Below are 22,500 nucleotides of genomic sequence, written 5' to 3' on the forward strand. Positions count from 1 at the left end.
GTCCCTCCGAAGCTGAGCTGCGGCGTCGCCGGCGGCCGTTCGAGATACGAAGACATGGTAAATAAAGTTGGAGTCGATGAAAGTTTTTCTACCACCAGGAAGGACGTTAAAGACGACCCTAACGCCGGTCTGCAGTTTTCCTGGGAATGCGAAGGGTTAGTCAGGGAGCCGCGCGCCTGTAAAAAAGTCATTTCCTCGCGACAGGAACGGATCACGTATAAAGATCTCAATAAAATGTTCTGAGAGGCAATTAAGATTTAATTATAATATTTTGTTGTAAAATTTCATGTGATCAGGCTAACGAACGCATTAGAACTTACAAGGCAATTCGGAAATGTTTTCTAAAAAAACATTTTATATCTAATAGCGTGGGTCTATGTTGCTTGGACTGTCTTTGGGGCCAATTTTTCCATTAAAATAGATAGTTTTAAGAAATTGATTTTTATTTGATTAACAATGATTTATTACGCTAAGGTTGCTTATGTCGTACCCACTAAGAACAATGCTTTAATATTTTAAGTTTTAAATTTCCATTTCTTATATGTTTAACTTCCCGTGGGCAAGTTATAGTAATCGCAAAAAAATCGAACATGAAAATTTTTATATATCTTTATGTTTTAAAACCTTCTGAACATTTTGGCATACCTTAGAAAAAATGAATGTATGTGTGTGTGTGTGTGCGGATACAAATTTTCGTCGACGATTTCGGGAACACCGATCAACCGATTTGAATAATTCAAAAAACATTCGATTCGTATTGATAAGGAGACGTGCTGATTAATTTTTGGCGAAGGCAGGTCTAGCCGTTCCGAAGATACGGAGCAAAAAGTGCCAAAAATGGTAACATTCTTTTTCTGTATAATTATATGGATTAGTTGCCTTAGTCGTACCTATTACATAGAATTCAGTATAGAATCTTTTTTTTTTGTTATTTAACGAGGCAAACATAATTATAATTTATTAACTTCCCGTAGGGTAGTTATAGTAGTGGGCCGAAAATCGAAAATGAAAATTTTTGCATTTCTCGACGTTTTGAAGCTTTCTGAACATTTTACTGGCATACCTCACAAACTAAATGGATGTGTGTGTGTGTATGTGTGGATACGATTTTTCGATCACGTTTTCGGGAGCACGGATCAACCGATTTGAATGGTTTAAAAAACGTTTGATTCCTATTAATAGGGAGATGTGCCGATTAGTTTTTGGCAAAGGCAGGTCCAGCAGTTACAGAGATATGGAGCAAAGAGTGCAGAAAATAGAAATCGAGTTTTTGAGAGAACGAATCATCCGATTTGTATGATCTAAAAAACATTCAGTTCGTAATGACGGGGAAAAGTGGCTATTAGTTTTTGACAAAGGTAGACCCAGCGGTTTCGGAGATAAATGAGCAGAGCTAAATATTAAAAAATGGCAGTTTTTGAGAGAACTAAGCGTCCGATTTAAATGATTCAAAGAACTTTCTGCTGGTTTCAACAAAATAATTGCTTTTGAAAAAAAAATCTTTGTTTCTAATTTTTTTTTTAAATATTTTTGTAATTTTGGATTTAAAAAAATTGAAAAAATTACTCAGGCTAAGCACAGTCTAAGCGCCACTCTGGTACAAATGATTACCAAAGTGCGTTTAGACTGTTTATGTATTGGAGCGCTTTTCCAATTTTGTGAAAACTATTGAAAAATGGGAAAATGCCGCCAAGCTAAGCACAGTATAAGTGAAAATGTCGCACAGAATTATTTGCAAATGCGTTTAGACTGTGACTATACGGGAGCACTTTTTCAATTTTGTGCAAATTAGGCAACTATTTTTTTTGTGATATCGAATTCGAAATGAAATGACGATTGTTAATGTTCTGGAGATAAATTGATTTATGATTTACATTTGATTTGCTTAGATTTAACAAGATAATGCAAAAATAATGAAAGTTATAGTATTTGTAATAATATATTTGAAAACGTTTAAAATTTTTCGAATATTTCATTACCGTACGGGAAGTTCCAGCAATTTGCCTTAAGGCACGATGTCATACACCACTAGTTTTTGTTATTCAACAAGGCAAACATAATTATTATTTATTATATTAATAATATAATTATTGTATATCGTTTAAAATTGTTAAGTTTGTTTTGGGTGTTTTGTGTTCGCTCCCAAGTTTAAGTAAAACTTCTGACATAATCTTAACGAATATAAATAGTTATTTTTTGTGTTTTTTTAGTTTAAAAAGTTTGTCCCACAGCTGAAAAACGGTCCACGTATCATAGATCATAATAGATTAATTAATTAATTAATTTAGATCTTGAAAAGTTGGAAAATCGAACGAAATTCTATTTTTCAGGTACGAATGTTGTTGGCACCCGAGTTGGGAAAGGAACGCATTTAAGAAAAGCGATCTCTCGACCGAAGTGGACTGATAAAAAATATGTTTAAATATTTAAAAATGTTGACAATAAATTATATAGACCGTTTGAGAGAGTTTGATTGATATTATAATTTAACTAGGCATAAACGACATATGATTTTCGTTTAAAACTGCGCTGATTTCCAAAATCAAAACCATTCGATGAAACAAGATAAAATTATTGTCTTTTCACTGTTTATGGGACCTAGTCAAATCCTGGTTGTTTTCCAAAATTCATCCTTGAATCCAATGCCGCCGAATGCGTTCATCTAAAATTATTGACCTTGCCTTCTGAATAAAAATGAAACCATTTTTCGCATTGTTGTTAACAATTAAAAGTGATTTTATTTAGATCTATCCCCGTACTATAGCGATTGAATTAATTAATTGTGTGTCTGCTGAATAGTAATTAATTCCGTAATTGTTTATTTTATGAATCCATATGGAAATGAGGGCGACACGATTTGTGTAAAAAATAAAGAGGACAATGCAATCGAAAACGGGAGCAGTGTCAAACTGCCATCGGTTTTGTGTTTTTGTTACGCTGTCATGATTTTAATAAGAATTTTATATACATTAATTATTTTACACACTGTGATATTTTTATATCTTACTTTTTTTTTCAATTTGAATTGTTAAAAAATTATTTTTTCTGGAACATGTTTTGGGAATTTTGGTTTGTATCGTTCTATGAATTTGCATTTCACACATGTGCACAAATTCTGATATGATTTTAAATTATTCTTGTTACTAAATACGCAGACGTTTTTCTTGGAAACGTTAAATTGCATTTGAAATAATTTTAGTTTAGGAGAACAGAAGTGTTTATACGTACATGTATAGACAAAATATGTTTAATATGGAAAATTTTATTATGAAAACCTGAGCAATTGCTGGCACATTTATTACCCAGAATTAGATTAAAAGACAGAAAAATTAGATTAAGTTTATTTTTATGATTTTTATAAAACTAGTTGGTATTGGTATTTAGTCTTTCCAAATTACAAAGAAACGGCTTGGCAGATCACCGCACAAAACTGACAAACGATAGTCCTCATTGACATACATCAAATGGCTTTTAAACTTTTGAAATCGGTTTAGGCGTTTTTGAGAAAACTTCGATAAAAGTCCCACAAACTGACAAACGATGGTCCTCGTCGAGATACATCGAACGGCTTTTAAACTTTTGAAATCGGCCCAGCCGTTTTCGAGAAAACGTCGATTTACGGCAAAAAATCTGTTCACACACACACACATACTTTTTCCAGATTTGGTCTCATTCGATTCAGAATGGCTTGAAACGTCGAGAAAACATAAAATTAGCGAATCGGATTTTTGATGAAAACATAAACTTCTCCTTCGGGAAGTTAATTATATTATCGAATCGAACTGCTTTTTTTCTCACGGTGAAATCTAAAAATGCATTTGCATTTGCATGCACCATCATCATCGCAATCGGATGAAAAGAGTCGATCAACAAAAGAATCGCTATAAAAGGCGCATTGTTCGATTTTTCGATTTTTGTTTGTCAAAGAGGAGAAAGTAATTTCCTAAAATAAAATTTAAATTAAATTCGAAATTGATCATATAATACTAAACCACGCGTCATTAAGCAGGCAGGCACAATACTAGCTATTCGATGATATTGAATTTTGAATTTGTAGATAGAAAAGGAACTAGTGGTGCCTTAAGGAAAATTGCTGGATTGGTGAATTTTGCAAATTATCATAATTTAATAGAAGCTTAAAATAAATCATTTAAGTATACAAATATTAATTCGAATCGAAAATGAAAAATTCGAATAAAAAATTAATCGAAAATGAAAATTTTTATATATTTTTATATTTCAGATGTTTCTGAGCATTTTGGCATACCTTAGAAAAAAATGATGTATGTGTGTGTGTGCGGATACAAATTTTCGTCGACGATTTCTGGAACACGGTTCAATCGATTTCAATTATTCAAAAAACATTCGATTCGTATTGATGAGGAGACGTGTTGATTAGTTTTTGGCATAGGCAGGTCTAGCCGTTTCGAAGATACGGGGCAAAAAGTGCCGAAAACGGTAACTCAGTTTTTAAGAGAACGGAGCGTCCGATTTGAATAATTCAAAAAACATTTTACTTGTTTTGACAAGATAAAGAATTGATCAAAGTTTCATGAAGGGAGGTCTAGTGGCTTCGGAGATCTGGTACAAAAAGTAAAAAAAAAATGCCATTTGGCGGTTAAAAATGATCATTAGACATATGCACATCAAATTATCAGATATTTTATAGAGATTTTAACAATAAGTATAAATTTTGTTTGCATTCCTATGGGTTCCGTAATAGTGTTTATCCGTTAGACGGCGACGCGGCGCTTACACGCTTCGATATTTCGTCTCTATCCAGTTAAAGCGGTACAATTGCTTTGAATAAAAGTTCAGAATTTCCGAAATATTTCAAAATAAAGAAAATATTTTCTATCAAAAAATCTTTTTTGTCAAAAAAAAGTAAATTTTTGTCAAAAATTCTAAGTTTCTCAAAAATCTAATTTTATCGAAGTAATTTTTTTTTCAAAAATGTTTAATAAAAAATAATTTTTGGTACGGAAAGTTTTAGCAATTTGCCTTAAGGCACGATGCCATGCACCCCACTAGTTTGTACTTTGTTCCTAAATGGTCATTGAAAATATGACTAGGTACATATATGAACATCATCTACATACTAATTTTCTGTCCTCGTACGAATTAAAAAGTGCCAGGAAGTCAATTTACCATGAAAAGCGGAAGTCGAACGGGGTAAATGACTCACGAATCACGATCGCAATCATTTCGTTCGAATCGAATGAAAAATTGAATCGGATTCCATTTCGTGTGATCATCGAATTTTTTATTTATTTTTTTTGAACTTGCGCCTTTTGTATAAATTTGTTCGTGTCATTGACAGCTCTTGTTCGTCGACAATTATTATTATCGCCGGTCGTTATTATTATTAGTTCACGCACACGTGAATTCGCACAAAGGGAAAAATGAGCGACGATTGCGAGTGCCATTCGCCAGGACTCGAAGAGATTGAAGAAAAATTACCAAAGGAAACAATTTAATATAGACAGTAAATTCACTAATTAGCTCTATATCACTTGCCTTAGATGGTTAAAAAATATGGTTACCTTAGTTAAAAATGCTTTTAGGAGAAGTCCCACGCGCCTTGGAAACAGCTCATAATTACAAGTAAGAAGGAAAGTTTTAGGTATGTTTTAAGCCTATTTTTTTTTATTTTTTCGAAATATTTACAGTGGCGTAACCCCTTAACCTGCCAACCGGGCAGGACGCTGAGCGTCCTCGAAAATTACGATATATAAGTTTAGTATACGATATATAATTAGCGTTGGCGGCAATTACCTCGAATATTGAAATGTATCGCCGCCACAGAAATGTATCCATCCAACGTCCATCCAGGTGCACGTCCGTCGTCGAGTGTTCGGCGAACCGCGTCGACTATACAAAGGGCGACACTTTTTAATTTATGCAATCGAATTTATCATTATCATTATCATTATGAGGCACATTTACATTTTATTACAACTTATTCCACTTAGAAATTATAACTAGTGGTGTATGGCATCGTGCCTTGAGGCAAATTGCTGGGACTTCCCGTACCGTAATGTACCGTAAATATTCGAGAAATTTTAAACAAATATATTATTACAAATACTGTAACTTTTATTATTTTTGCTATTTTGTTATATCTGAGCGAATAAAATGTAAATCATAAATCAATTTATCTCATTTCGAATTCAATTTCAAAAAAATAGTTGCCTAATTTACACCTTACAATTTACAATTGTCCACCTTTTCGGGCGCACGGATCAACCGATTTGAATGGCTCAAAAAACCATTTTTAAAAAGCATTCGATTCCTATTAATAGGGAGATGTGCTGATTAGTTTTTGGCAAAGGTAGGTCCAGCCGTTACGGAGATACGGAGCAAAGAGTGCAGACAATAGAAATCCAGTTTTTAAGAGAACAGATCATCCGATTTGTATGATTGAAAAAACATTGAGTTTGTTTGTAATTGAAAAGTTGTTATTAGTTTTTGGCAAAGGTAGGCCCAGCAGTTTTGGAGATACAGAGCTAAATGTTAAAAAAATGGCAGTTTTTGAGATAACTAAGCGTCCGATTTAATTGATTCAAAGAACGTTCTACTTGTTTCAACAAAATAATTGCTTTCGGGAAAAAAAATCGTTTCTAATTTTTTTTCCAAAAAATTTTATGTAATTTTGGATTAAAAATTGGAAAAATGACCCAGGCTAAGCACAGTCTAAGCACCACTCTGGTACAAATGTTTTTGCAAGAGCGTTTAGACTGTTTATTGGAGCACTTTTTCAATTTTGTGAAAACTATTGAAAAATGTGAAAATGCCGCCAAGCTAAGCACAATATAAGTGGAAGTGTCGCACAGAATTGTTTGCAAATGCGTTTAGACTGTGACTAGGCAGGAGCACTTTTTCAATTTTGTGTAAATTAGGCAACTATTGGTTCTGGAGATAAATTGATTTATGATTTATGATTTACATTTGATTTGCTCAGATATAACAAGATAGCAAAAGTAATGAAAGTTACAGTATTTTTTAAAAACGTTTAAAATTTCTCGAATATTTCATTACAGTACGGGAAGTTCCAGCATTTTGCCTTAAGGCACGATGCCATACACCCCACTAGTTTTTAGCCTTAAATTGAATAAGTTCACTAAGTTTGTGATAAATGTATATGAAACCATAAATCGCAACCACATCTATCAAATTTCCAAAATAATTTCTTATCTTCAGCCACAACCATCATCTGGTATCAGAACCATCATTGGCAAAGTGCAAAGTCTCCTCTCAACACACACACATATACACACATGCATCCAAAATTGAAATAAACAAAATAATTATTAACAATCACATATCAATAAAAACTCTGCCAATATATTTATACAACAAACAAAACTAACAATGGACATCAATAAAACATTATTCAAATCGAACCATTTTACAATTCCTTTGAGTTGAGGTTATGTACGTACGTGTTGGCCCACTTAATAATAATAATAGAAATTGATAAATAAAAATTGTAAAAGTTAACGAAATTTAATATACATTTTGTTATGTATGGTATACAAAATTATATTGAAATTATTTTATTTTTCTTTTATGAATTTTATTATTATAAATTCTGTCTTAGTTGTGTTGGTGTCAATCAGAATACATAACATTCATGGTTTGTTTTAACAGTTAATAAATCTCAAACAGTTCGCTCTAAGTTCTTTTTTGAGATAGTTCAATAGTTTCTTTGTGTGAGAGTGAAATTAATTTATTTATTTAATTTTAAAGTGTATGTTATGATTAAATTTGTTTAATTTTGTTCTACATGACCGGATAAAAGGTTAGTGGAAATTGGAAATATTTAAAAATATTTATTCTTGTTAAATTCAACTAGCCGGAAATTTTGTCGGTCGTTCAAAATAAGTAATAAAAAATTGTTTTTATAAAAATTTTAGTTTACTAGTTTACTTTGTTTACATGCACATATATGGATTTGTTTAATTTTTTTTCTTTTGAAAAATTGGAAAAATATTATTTGTTATCAAATTTAACTAGTCGGTATTTATATATGTTTGATTCCAAACATATATAAAGTTTTTGTTTTCAAAAAAAATTTAGAAGTAATGTGAATGTTTCTTCAAAATGTAAAAAAAAAATAAATTTTGTTTGATTTTTTTTAAGAAAATTTGTAAAAATGATAATTAAGATTAAATTTAACTTTAGTCGATTTTTATATGAAAATAAAAATAAGCTAATAAATGTAAAAGTTCTTCCTATAGGAATAAACTTTATAAGTAATTTAAATTCATTATGAAATGCTAGAATAATTTTTAATCAAATTATATTATATCGAGATGGAATTATTCAAAATATATTTGGAATAAATAATAATCCTAATATAGTTCTAATTCAATTTAAGGATAAATTATTTGAAGTTATGGGATCAAAAATAAAAAATAAATTAGTTATCATTTTCAAATGAAAATCAAATCAAATTAAGCTTGACAAGAGCCTGAAATAATATCTATTATTATTGATTACGGCTTGCTTATGAATAAATTAAATTATATTAAAAAATATGTGTTTTGTTCAAAATATTTTCTTCTCACAACATCTATCGATTTTTTATTCCAAAATTGATTAGTGGAAATTCATATACACATTTCTGTTTGATTTCAAAATCTTATGAAAATATTAAAATAACAGTTTTATTAAAATTTGTTTTATTGAATGTTTGTTATTTGAAAGATTTTTAATGATTTTATAAAAAAAAATTGCTAGTATCACAAATATTATAAGTTTACATACTTTTAATATTTTGATTCCATAATTTGGATCAGCATAAGCATTTCTTCAATATAAACAAATAGAAAGTTATTTTGGTATTTATTATTATTTATTTTTGAAATTACATATATTAATAATATTCGAATAACTTTTTGTTACTATGTATTTATATTTGTAATGATTCATAATAATTATAAACGATTTACTATCGTTTTATATTTGTTAAAAAATAAATAATTCTAAAAAAATTGGGCTATCAAAGTCTTTGATAAATTATCTGAAAATTTGGAAAAAATTTGGAAAATGATATTTTCGATATTGTAAAATAATATAAATTTTCATTATAATACTAGTATTTAGTAAAATAATTGTAAGTGAGCAATATTTTGTTATTTTTTTGTTTATTTTTTGTATGATTTTATTACTTATAGGAATTTTACAGACATTACGTTATTGGAATATTAATGCGAATTTTTTAGTTAAGTTATGTAAAATAATTATTCATTTTCCACTAATAAAAAATTATTTCAATTCATAAACTTCCCGTAGGTTAAGTTATTGTAACTGTCCAAAAATCGAAATTCAAAATTATTGCATTTCTTCACGTTTTAAAGGTTTCTGAACTTTTGGCAAACTTTTAAAAAAATGATGTGTGTGTGCGGATACAAATTTTTCTGTTGACGATTTCGAAAGCACCGTTTAACCGATTTCATTGGTTCAAAAAAAAATCGATTCCTACTGATGTGGAGCAGTGGTGATTAGTTTTTGGCAAAGGCAGCTCCAGCCGTTTCGGAGCAAAGAGTGGAGAAAATAGAAATCGAGTTTTTGAGTGAACGGATCATCCGATTTGAATGATCTAAAAAACATTTAATTCGTAATGATGAGTAGAAAAGGTGATTAGTTTTTGGAAAAGGCGGGTCCAGCCGTTTTGGAAATACGAAGCTAGATGTGCAAAAAATGGCAGTTTTTGAGAGAACTAAGCATCCCATTTGAATGATTCAGAAAACTTTCTGTTCGTTTTTACGAAACGATTGATTTTAGGGTAACAATTTTATTTTCTGCTAAATTTTATTCTTCTAATATTTCATTATGATACAGGAAGTTCCAGCAAATTGTCTTAAAGCCATACACTGCTAGTTTAGAAATAGTTAGGAAATTGGATGGACAAAAACAAGAGTTTTTTTTATTTTTGATAGTAAATTTTATCTATATTTTATTCACTATAAATCTCAAATCAGAGCAAGGTTATATTGATAAAAATATAACTAATAATAAATTTATCGATAAATCAATAGAATGGATTTCTGCAATTGCATTAACAGAAGAAATATGAAAGGAAGGACTTTTTTGTTCTGATAAATGTATATATATATATATATATATATATATTTCATTTATTATTGTACGATTTTTCCTTCGATGTAAATAAAACTTATGCAATTTATTGGCGAACCTGGTCATTTTTCTCTTGTGAATCATATATTTATGTATATAAATATACAAGTATGTATGTATATATATATTTATACATATTAATTTATTCCTAAAGTCACATTCGTTTGACCGAAGTTCAATTTTTGAATAAATTTTGTATTTTTAGTCTTTACTTCGAATATCGTTTATTGGCACTCCAAAGACGTTAATGGTTTTGATGCCCATTTCGACCAGCTTGATATCAAGCAATGCAATAATAATGAAATAGTGTTGCAAAATTAATAAATTGCATATGTTTATTTATTATCATATAATAGGTATATATAACTCGGCCAGTTTGATATCAAGCAGTAGTACTTTAAAACACAGTTGAAAATTGCATATGTCTATTAGCATATATAATGGATGATATAAGAAATAAGAAAGAAAAATATAGATTCATTTTCTGAGGTTAATCATATATCTTGAAAATTCTTGTATATATATATATATATATATATATATATACGATTGTCTGCAATTCATTTGCAGACACAATGGATAAGTTAATCAAATCCAATTGGAATCTATTTAAAAACATATATTCATATACACATATATATATATATATATATATATATATATATATATATATATATATATATAAATATATAAACCAAAACTATTTATATTAAACTTAACGTTTTCATTTTGTTTTTTTTTCAATAAATAATTATCTTTATCATGAAGATAATGAAACCCATCTCAAAGGATTTTTAAGTTATTTAAAAATAAGTTTTATTTCGAATATTTCTGCTATTTTTAACTTCCCGTAGGATAAGTTATTGTAATCGTCCAAAAATCAAAATTGAAAACTTGTACATTTCTTCACGTTTTGAAGGTTTTTGAACATTTTGACTAAACATTATTACTTTAGTTAAAATCTTAGGTGAATTATTTTGTAAAATCTAGTTCATATGGCACTGTTCAATGAATTTTTGACACATGAAACAAAATTCTAAAACATTGTTCAATAAGTACAAATATTCTTTTAGAAAAGTAAAGCAAAATACAACATGCATAAGTTTAAAAAAATAATGTGCATGCATTTTTGGGCATATTGTGTTATTTATTTAAACTGAATTATATAATTTTATCTGCCAAACATATATTGCATTGTATCTTATATTATTTTAATTTTTGGCACATCTCAGCTGGTTTTCGGCAATAATATTGCAGATATTAAATTTTTCTTATTCATAATCATGAATATGAATATTATATACTAATATTGTCTAGGCTCGCTTAAACTAAATTCAAATCTCAAGTAAATCGACATTTTTGGCAGATGACACTCTCGTGTGTCGAAACGTATTCAATGTCAAACAATGATATGCTGTTTTAACTATACTTTTATAATCATATAAAATTCCCTTCAGAAAGATTTATCAAAATCCGAATAATCGTTTAGGAGGAGTATATTAATCGAATCTTTGATACAAATTCCATAACTCTATCCATATTTATTTAATAATTAAAATTGAATAATAATTTAGTTAAATTTGCGGCTCTCAAAATTAATTATACCCGTATTTATGTATTTATATATGTATTATGTGTGGACCGGTTTTTAGATGAAAACATTCTGAACTAAACTAATATAGAAATGGAATGCAGATTATTTGAAATAGTTTTTGTTCCGCGTATGTCAACATTTCATATCAATACGTCTATCTGCATACCTGACCACAGGTATATAGATCGATATATACATTTATATATATATATATATATATATATATATATATATATATATGATATAAATAGTTGTATATTTACATACTGTCATCCATAAATTTATACCTACCTATCGGCAGTAGTTAAATGTGACAGTTATATTTCCAAGCGACAATTTCAATTTAATTTAAATATTTATAGTAGAATAGTATAAGTGGAGTTTTGCTTACAAATAGTAAATTGATTCCTTTAATTATAATTACAGTTATTTTATTATTTTACACTATGTATGATATGTAGTCAAATTGTAGTTGTAAAAATTTAGAATAGTGGGCATGGGCTTAAAATAAACATCATGTACGCCTCAGGGGCACAACTAGTGTAACCGCCTCAAAAAAGGTGATTTTTGGGAATTTATATTAAAAAAACTACTATATTAATCATTTCAAAATTTTAGGAATATATTTATACATGTTTTAAGAATAAATAGTAAAATTTTTGAAGAAAAAAATTAAATATTTTTTAAGTTATCGTCGATCTCCAACGGCGTGACAGAAAAAGGCCCTTAACTGCTGCAGTGATTCCGGCCTTCCACGTGGATGAAATTTAAAAAAAAAATCCCATTAAACTAGATAATATTGGCTGTAAAATGAACTACGATAAAGAAAAAAAATCAAAAATTGACAAAATGACGGCTTTTTTTTTTAAGTCTAATTTTAACCAAAATTTTGGTCGTTTTTGAACTGCCAAAATTCGATTTTTGATCCGATCAAAAAATCGATAGTGCATTTTACGGAGAACTATATGTAGAACATGTAAAAATAATTTGATAGTAATCGGATCATTTGTTTTTGAGTTTTTGCTGCAGCAAATTTGCAAAAAGCTGTTTCGATAAAAATGCGTTTAAAGATAAAATGATCGTTATACTATATACTACACATATACTCTTTAAATAGCTGTAATTCAAAAACTATTTAAGATATCGATTGAAAATTTTGATGTTATTTTTAAAGGTTTAACCTATCGAAATATGGAAAAATTGAAAATTCGCTTTTTTGAAAATTTTACACTAGTTGGGCCCCTTAAATGCGTATTAAAAAACTATTTATCAAGTAGAACTAGCACCCATATATTTTTTGTCAAAATTCACTCATTTTCAATTTTATAAAAATATTATCGGACCACAAATTCAAGAACTAAATGACTGCAAGCCCAAGATTGACGAAAGAAGTGGATACTATTTCTGATTTATTATAAAATCAAAAAAATATCAAGAAAAAAGATATACGAGTCTATCTATTAACGGTATTTCTAATTTACACAAGTTGAGATTTTTTTGCTAATGGTTTATATGTATATATTATGCCCCATATGACGTTTTTACAGTTCGATTATGCCATAATTATTTGTATAAAATTCTTAAACTAACACCTGAATAATATTACTAATTCCCAGCGATGTAGAAAAGATTTATTCGATCCGAGTGAAAAACTAGTGGGGTGTATAGCATCGTGCCTTAAGGCAAATTGCTGGAACTTCCCGTACCGTAACGAAATCATAAGTCGAGAAATATTAAATGTTTTCAAATAGATTATTATAAATATTGTAACATTGTCTTATATTTATAAGCATTATTTATAAATTGAAAGTTGAAATTATTTGTTTAAAGTATATTAGAACTTTAGTCAGAATTGTAAATAATATCTGATTTATTTTCGATATTATTTAATACTGCTTCTTTTTATTTAATAATGCACGTGCATATTTGCAATGATAATGCAATTTGCTATACGGGGAGCAATTAATAATATTATTCAAAGTCGATCGATAAGAGAATGTAGTGTTATTCCTAGAATAAATTTGAATTAATTAAACATCGATGTTTAATCGTTGTTGTAATAACATGTCACAGGCAATTTAAAAACAATAGTTAATAATATTAATTATCATACTGTTACGATTTCGTGCCGTTAATTGGCCCATTGAGAGGAAAACTTTTATTGATTGATAAAGATTAAGATAAAGATAAGGCACACGAGAAGGATAAAATCGGTAAGATTATTATATTTATTCTAACCTAGGCATGAATTTTATTTTGCCTTAAGGCAAGTGCATTTCCCTACCATCAATAGAAATTAAGATTTTACCTACAATTGTTACAAGTGTTAAAATTTTATTCTTAAATCTCGAGACTCAGTGCTAACCAGCGAAATCGTCATTTTGAAATAATCAGCTACTTATTAAGTAATATTATTAACTTCCCGTAGGGTAGTTATAGTAATGGGCCGAAAATCGAAAATAAAATGTTTTGCATGAAGGTTTCTCAACATTTTACTGCCATACCTCAGAAAACTAATGAATATGTGTGTGTGTTTTGCATGTCCTGGTAAACGGTACGGGAAGTTCCAGCAATTTGTCTTAAGGCACGATGCCATACACCACTAGTTTATAAACAAGTTATCACGTGTCAGTATTTTTGTGATATAATTTCAAAGTTCCGTATTACGCTATTATTTGTATCGTCGATAAAGTCATCGTAAAATGACCGACTAATGTGGACTTTGGGCCCACATTAAGATTTACATCAGCATTATACATCATCATCATGATTTTAATCATTATTATTATTATGTATGAAGAAAGGAAAAACATACGAGCGTCAGTCGAATTAGAAACTGATAACAATTTCAGCTGATATCAGCGATCGATCGAGAACGATCATGATTTCGTTGATGATAATAATGAAATCCTTCGAGATTGATAAAAATTTAGAGATTTTAGTATGAACATATATTTATATATATATATATATATATATATATATATATATATATACACTAGATTACCCAACAGACGTTGCTCTGTACCCACGTCTACAATTCAAGTTCCAAATTTTTTAGTATCCTATCCTATACTTTTTAACTTGCCGTAGGGCAAGTTATAGTAATCGCAAAAAATCGAAAATGAAGATTTTTATCTATCTTTACGTTTTAAATTTAGCTCTGTATCTTCGAAACCGCTATGCCTACCTTTACCAAAAACTAATAGCCACTTTTCCCCGTCATTACGAACTGAATGTTTTTTGGATCATACAAATCGGATGATCCGTTCTCTCAAAAACTCGAAAACTTCTCTCAAATTTCTATTTTCTGCACTCTTTGCTCGAATGTTTTTTAAACCATTCAAATCGGTTGATCCGTGCGCCCGAAAACGTGGACGAAAATATGCGGACATACAAAACACACACACACATCCATTTTTTCTGAGGTATGCCTTAAAATGTTCAGAAACCTTCAAAACGTTGAGATATTGCAAAAAGTTTGATTTTTGATTTTCGGCCCATTACTATAACTACTCTACGGGAAGTTAACAATTTGTCATATTATTGTGAATTTTTGTTTTAAACTATTGTATGTAATTTATATTAGTACCTACATTTTTTAACATATTATTTATTATTATTGTACAACTTTTGTCTGTGATTTATGACATGTAAAACGATATAAGAGTTGATTTATTATTTAGATACCGCTAATGAGTAATTAAATAGGAGAATTATAATTAATCATAAGCCGAACTCAGTGGTACTTTTCCTAAAGATAAGATTTAACTAGGCAATCGTTATAGATTTATTTCTATAATCTATTTTATAAATCAATAAAAATATTGAATACTTCTCAAATGTATTTCAAAACGACTTCGAGATCATCTGAATAAAGTCAGTTTATTTCCTAATTGATTATTATCTTTTTAGATATTTATTACAATGGATGATTCCTCGCCAGATTTCCATTTCACCACGATCGATTATTGTGTTTTTGGCCTGGCCCTGTTCGTTTCGGCCCTGACAGGGTTGTATTACGGATGTAGGAAATCAGGGGATGAATCTGATGAAAACAATCAGCAAAACAGCAATAAAAGAACAGAAGAGTTTCTGAATGGAAACTCCAATTTTAGGCCTCTGCCAGTGGCTGCCTCTCTCGTCGCCAGGTAAAGGAAAAAAAATATCAAAATTTTTGGTGAAATATTCACAATTCTATCTCTCTCTAGTTATGTGTCTGGTGTAACGATTTTGGGTACGCCTTCGGAGATATTTCGATACGGAACCCAATATTGGATAATAGTGGTGCCAATCGCTCTGATGAGTCTAGTGGTGGCCAATGTTTTTCTTCCGATGTTCTGCAAGTTGCAAGTTCAGAGTTCCTATGAGGTATTTGTAGAAATAGTAGATATTTGTGATTTTCACTTTGTGATTTTTTAAATAATGTACAATTTTTAGTATTTAGAAATGAGATTTAATCCGTTTGTGAGGACGATAGCATCCGTCATGTTTGTCATAGACGAGGTAACTAAATATGCACATATAAGGTTGTCAAATATCTCCCTTCCGCCTTTTTGTATTATAAACCAAGAGCAAAAAAGCGGAAGGGAGATATTTGACAACCTAATATTAAAGTAACTCGAATGCAATTTATTATAAATTTATTATTTTTTCCAGCTCTTGTTTCTACCAATTGTTATATATGTGCCAGCTTTAGCTTTTAATCAAGGTAATCAAATTAGATGAGAAAAAGTTATGCCTAAAATTTATACTATAGGTCATATAATGCATTTTGAGTTTCTTTGTTTTCCAGTCACCGGTGTCGACGTCCATGTGATTGCTACCATAGTTTGTGTCGTTTGCATTTTCTATACAGTTATGGTGAGAAATTATTGACATAATTAATATTTTGATAAAAAACTAAACTTTTTTTAAAAAAAACTATCATTTCCAGGGTGGTTTGAAGGCGGTCGTGTGGTCAGACACATGGCAAACACTAATAATGTTCGTTTCGGTTCTTTTCGTTTGCATTTTGGGATCAATTCATCTGGGAGGATTTTCTGAAGTCTTCGCCAAAGCCGATAAAGGCGACAGGTTACAAATATTCAAGTGAGTTTATAATTATGGCAACTTTTATTAAATTAAATCTGTTTTAATATTGCTAATCTGATTTAAATTTAATCTGATTAATATTGATTAATCTGATTTATTTATTTATTTTTGTAGTTTTGATCCTAGTCCTTATGAGCGTCATACGTTTTGGTCAGTAATCATTGGAGGATTTTTCTACTGGACATCTTTTAATTCAGTCAATCAGACTATGGTTCAGAGATATATGTCTTTACCCACCTTAAGACACTCTAAAATGTAAGTAAAAGTATAAAACTATATATAAAAAAAAGAGTGCGCGTAAGGATCACACGCGATTGAAGAACAACTTAATTGCTACTGTACAAAGTTGCAAATTTAAGTTAAGTAAAAAATAAATACACCATATAACAATTTTGAATATTGTTTATTAGTAATATGGTAACACTCGTGATGCACACATTTATTAGTGTCGTCAATTATTATACATATTTATGCAATGATAAATTATAAATTATATATTTATAATAACATTAAAAATATGTATAATATTTAAAAACAATAATGTAATCAAGGTCATACTTGAAATATGACATGATCGGTTTAAAGTAATTGTTGATTAATAAATTCTATAATATTCGTTCACACAGTGGATTATGTTAAACAACGCCTAAACAAATATTGTTTTCGTAACTTCACTCATCATGTTATAATTGTGTTTGCAGAACTTCATGTAATTAAAATTAACATACATTCATTGACTGCTTGTATTTTATTTTACTTTTTCGCCGGCGATATAATCTCATTCTTTGATCTGTCTTGCCTACAAAATTGAAGCCATACTTTTATATTTGTTTTATTTATCAAGCCCTGCACATAGCTTGATCTATGAATCATTTTCTGTTTTATGTGAACGTTAATGCAATGATCATTATCAATATTACGAGGTAATAAATTAACCATATTATTAACGTCAACAGGCACATTTATAATTTGGTCAAATATTCCAAATTGTCCATTTGCATGAAACACAACCTAGGTGAAATTAACCTTTCAGATACAGTATCTAGTTTAGGTAGATAATTTGGTATAGGTGGAAATACAAACCCGTTAAATTTACACAAAGTGGGAATTTTACCCGAATTGAATACCTTTCGACAAGTTTGACATCCAACCTGATTATTTGAATCAATATTCAGAAAACCATTATTAAGAATTTGTTTTTGAGCATCATTTGATATTTTTAAGTCACTTTGAAACCAAAGTCGATCACACACAAAGCACACATAGCCAAAGCTATCATTTGTAAATTGTTTTTCAAACAATTTTCGTGCATTCCTAAACAAATGGAAGTCTTTATATGGAAGTTCAAATACTTCATTTGACTCTTGCAAAAGATCAGTTCTTGTCACATTATAAACAGAATTATTAATTTGCAATCGAAGTGATGTAGTTGGTGTATCAGAAAAAGTTACAGCAATACTTTCATCTAAAAAGATAACAGAATAATATGTTTAAATGTGAATAGTTGAAGCGTTTTTCAGGAGTCAAATAGCAAAAAAGACATTATTATTATTAACATCTAAATTGATACCTGGCTCAAGATTTTCTAATAAATTGGCAGAAACCGATTATTTTCCTACCGTTGTTTTGTTTGACGATGTAATCTTGATCTTTTAGAGTTTGTAAGAGGCTTTGAACCTGCATCAATATTTATAATTACTATTATAATAAATTAAAATTAGTCTTCATAGCTATCATAAAAGAGAAACATGTAAACTTTCCCTAAATTTCCAATGAAGAAATATTGTTTTCACAATTTCACTTATCATGTAATTGTGTTTGTAGAAATTCATGTAATTGAAATTAACATACGATTATTGACTGCTTGTTTTTTGACTATTTCGCTGGCGATACAATTTCATTCTTTGAGCAACTGTAGTATCTGTCTTTTGTAAAAATATTTTCCATTTTAGTAATAACTAGTATTTATATTTATATTTATATTTATATTTTTATTTTTATTTATATTTATATTCATATTTATATTTATTATTATATTTAGTAATAACCTCAAAGGTATTATATAGTAACCTCGAAAAACTCGAATAATACAAATTACTTCAATAAACTTACATTTCTTACGCAGCGCAGATTTTTCATATGTTTCATTATTTGCGATTATTTGCACTACAATTATTTATAAGGGACGGGATAAAATATTATTCCAATCCTGATATTTTTATTAACTCACGATTTATCCACTATTTAACCATAAAATGTTTCGATATAACACCGGAAATTTGGACAATATGCTTCACGCTTTCGGTGACGTACGCACGTATAAAGTCCCGTATAGAAATCATATCATCGAGAGCGACTGACTCTCACTTCAGCTTGGCGTAACAATTTCCGTTGCATTTGTACGGATTTACATCCATCGCGCCTAAAGAAGTTTTTCTTCAAAAATTGAATCGTTTATTTTGTTTTCCAGATCGGTGTACCTGTTTGCTTTCGGCATAGCGATCCTTATTTCCCTGTGCTGCTACACTGGTCTTCTAGTATTTGCAGAATTGGGTTCTTGTGACCCTTTGGGTTCTGGTCTGGTGAAGGCTGACGATCAGATGTTGCCTGTTTACGTGATGCAGGTCACCAAAAACATTCCTGGAGCAGCTGGTCTGTTCGTAGCTGGAGTTTTTGGTGCAGCTTTGAGGTGAGGTGAATACTGAATACATGTTGGAATTTTACCTTACATTTTTTAATTAAATTTAATTTTTTTTAGTTCGCTATCGGTGATCTTGCATTGCACCTCCGGAGTGTTGCTTCGTGATCTGTCGAGGGGATGTTGTGGCCTACTGGCTCGCAATGTGGCATCGACTTCTACGAATTCATTGAGTGCCTCTCGTAGAAAACACAACGACATGCTCGGAGTGACCGCCTTGAGGGCGTGCGCCTGTTTCTTGGGAGCGGCGGCGGTTGCCAGTGTCTATCTGGTGGAGCATCTTGGAGGAGTACTCAGTGTGAGATAATCAATTAATAACTCCAAATTAAAATTAGTTGGCATTGGTGTTTTGCCTTGAGGCAAGTTGCATGAATTTCCCGATATGTTTAAATAATCGTCTTAATCAACAAAAAATAAACTAGTGGCGTATGGCATCGTGCGTTAAGGCAAATTGCTGGAACTTGACGTACCGTAATGAAATATTCGAGAAATTTTAAATGTTTTCAAATATATTAATACAAATACAGTAACTTTCATTATTTTTGCTATCTTGTTATATATATCTGAACAAATCAAATGTGAATCATAAATCAATTTATCTTCAGAACATTAACAATCGTCATTTCATTTTGAATTCAATTTCAAAAAAAAATAGTTGCCTAATTTACAATAGAACAAAATTGAAAAAGTGCTCCCGTAGTCTAAACGCATTTGCAAATAATTCTGTGCGACATTTTCACTTATACTGTGCTTAGCTTGGCGGCATTTTCACATTTTTCAATAGTTTTTTTTTTCTTCACAAAATTGGAAAAGTCTAAACGCACCTGGGTAAACATTTGTACCAAAGTGGCGCTTAGACTGTGCTTAGCCTGGATAATTTTTTGAGTTTTTAAACCATAACTACAAAAATATTTTTTGAAAAAAAAATTAGAAACACTTTTTTTTCAAACGCAATTATTTTGTTGAAACAAGCAGAAAGTTCTTTCAATCATTTAAATCGGACGCTTAGTTCTCTCAAAAACTGCTATTTTTTTAACATTTAGCACTGTATCTTCGAAACCGCTGGGCTTACCTAAGCCAAAAACTAATAACCACTTTTCCCCGTCATTACGAACTGAATTTTTGTTGAATCATACAAATCAGATGATCCGTTCTCTCAAAAACTCGATTTCTATTTTCTGCACTCTTTGCTCCATATCTCCGTAACGGCTGGACCTGCCTTTGCCAAAAACTAATCAGCCTCCTTATCAATAGGAATCTAATGTTTTTTAAACCATTCAAATCGGTTGATCCGTGCGCCCGAAAACGTGGACGAAAAATTGTATCCATACATACACACACACACACACACACACATCCATTTTTTCTGAAGTATGCCAAAATGTTCAGAAACCTTCAAAACGTCGAGAAATGTAAAAGATTTCAATTTGGATTTTTGGACTATTACAATAACTTACCCTTAAGTTAATTATAAAAATCGTCGAAAAATTTTTTTCAAACATTTTATTACAAGAAAACGACCCGGCCGATCTTTACCAAAAACTAATCAGCACGATTCCCAACCAATATCTTTCGAACGGTTTTTGAATTTTCAAAATCGATTCAGAATTGCGGGCTAAAACGTGGACGAAAAATTTTTCATTTTTCTGCTATTTATTAAGAAACGGCTTGGCCGATCGTCGCACAAAACTGACAAACAATAGTCCTTATCGAGATACATCGAATGGGTTTTAAATTTTTGAAATCGGTCCAACTGTTTTTGAGAAAACGTCGATTTACGGCAAAAAATCTGTTGATGCACACACACACATACTTTTTCCGTAAATTTGGTCTCATTCGATTCAGAATGGTTTGAAACGTTGAGAAAACATAAAATTAGCAAATCGGATTTTTTGATGAAAACATAAACTTCTCCTTAGGGAATTTAATAATTAAATATAATCATTTGGCATTGTATTCCCCTAGTTGGCCAGTACCCTGAGTTCTATAGCAGCCGGAACCACTTTTGGTCTTTTTGCCCTGGGCGCTCTGGTGCCCTGGTCGAACCCTTGTGGTGCCATCACAGGGTCAGTGGCAGGAGCCCTGATGAGTGCCTGGGTTGCTTTCGGGTCAAGGGCTAAATTGGCCGAAGGGCTTGTCAAGGAAAAGTGGCTGAGGACTTCTTTGGATGGTTGTGACGGGTTGCTTGGTAACGGCACTGCAGAGTGGTTGAAATTGACCAGCAATATGGACCAGGTGAGAATTGTGATACCTAAAAATTTATTCGAATTTAAGAAACGATTATTTTATTTTCAGCTACAAATAGATGAATCCGATGTGTTCTTTTTATACCGGTTATCGTACCATTGGGTAAGTCCCATAGGTATTTTGACGGTTTTAATTGTTGGTCTAATCGTCAGTCTGATTACTGGAAAGCAAGACGTTGGACGGATGGACCCAGAACTTATATCTCCAGTATTACACAGGTATTATTTAACTTCAGTAGTATCGTAGTATCTGTAACTGCTTAATTTTATATCAAGATCCACTTTGAATAACATTGTTTTATTTCTATATATATATATATATATATATATATATATATATATATATATATATACACCTAAGTCTGTTTTTACACGGTAGATTGGTTCCAGAAGAAGCCGTGTAAAAAAAGACATTAATCTTATACAAAAATGGGTGATTTGTTCCTAATCCCTAAAACCTATTAAAATTAGTGAAAAACAAGAATTTTTAAGAACAAGAATTCATATTTATTTATATATATATATATATATATATATATATATATATAAATTATATATATTTTAGGGGATTCACTTAAATCTTTAAGCTAGTGTTCGCAAACTATCAATACTATCGATGGTTTCAGACTTTTTTCTTTCATAAATACTTTTTTGTGATTTGAACATACTTCGCAAAAATTAAATTTGACAAAAAAAAATTAAGTACATAAAATTTCAAATCGTGC

The 22,500-nt window shown here is 30.2% G+C and overlaps 1 protein-coding gene across 2 annotated transcripts in view; it reads left to right on the plus strand.

The window, feature by feature from the left end:
• LOC113385203 (sodium-coupled monocarboxylate transporter 1) overlaps positions 1-22,500 on the plus strand; it is a gene marked incomplete at its 3' end in the record, with an annotated part of 35,541 nt that overhangs the window by 11,844 nt on the left and 1,197 nt on the right. Inside the window, 12 exon segments of one of the 2 annotated variants that reach the window (XM_026623028.1) lie at positions 7,679-7,801; positions 15,653-15,888; positions 15,949-16,108; positions 16,178-16,243; positions 16,397-16,448; positions 16,533-16,600; positions 16,674-16,828; positions 16,946-17,086; positions 19,302-19,520; positions 19,590-19,827; positions 21,495-21,764; positions 21,825-21,994. In XM_026623028.1, coding sequence (XP_026478813.1) covers positions 15,665-15,888; positions 15,949-16,108; positions 16,178-16,243; positions 16,397-16,448; positions 16,533-16,600; positions 16,674-16,828; positions 16,946-17,086; positions 19,302-19,520; positions 19,590-19,827; positions 21,495-21,764; positions 21,825-21,994 — 1,763 coding nt within the window. 2 annotated transcript variants of the gene reach the window in all.

This window comes from Ctenocephalides felis, unplaced genomic scaffold (genome assembly GCF_003426905.1).
Source record: "Ctenocephalides felis isolate EL2017-DRISC unplaced genomic scaffold, ASM342690v1 CF-g0.4_SCAFFOLD_03571, whole genome shotgun sequence".
In the NCBI taxonomy this organism is placed as follows: domain Eukaryota; kingdom Metazoa; phylum Arthropoda; class Insecta; order Siphonaptera; family Pulicidae; genus Ctenocephalides; species Ctenocephalides felis.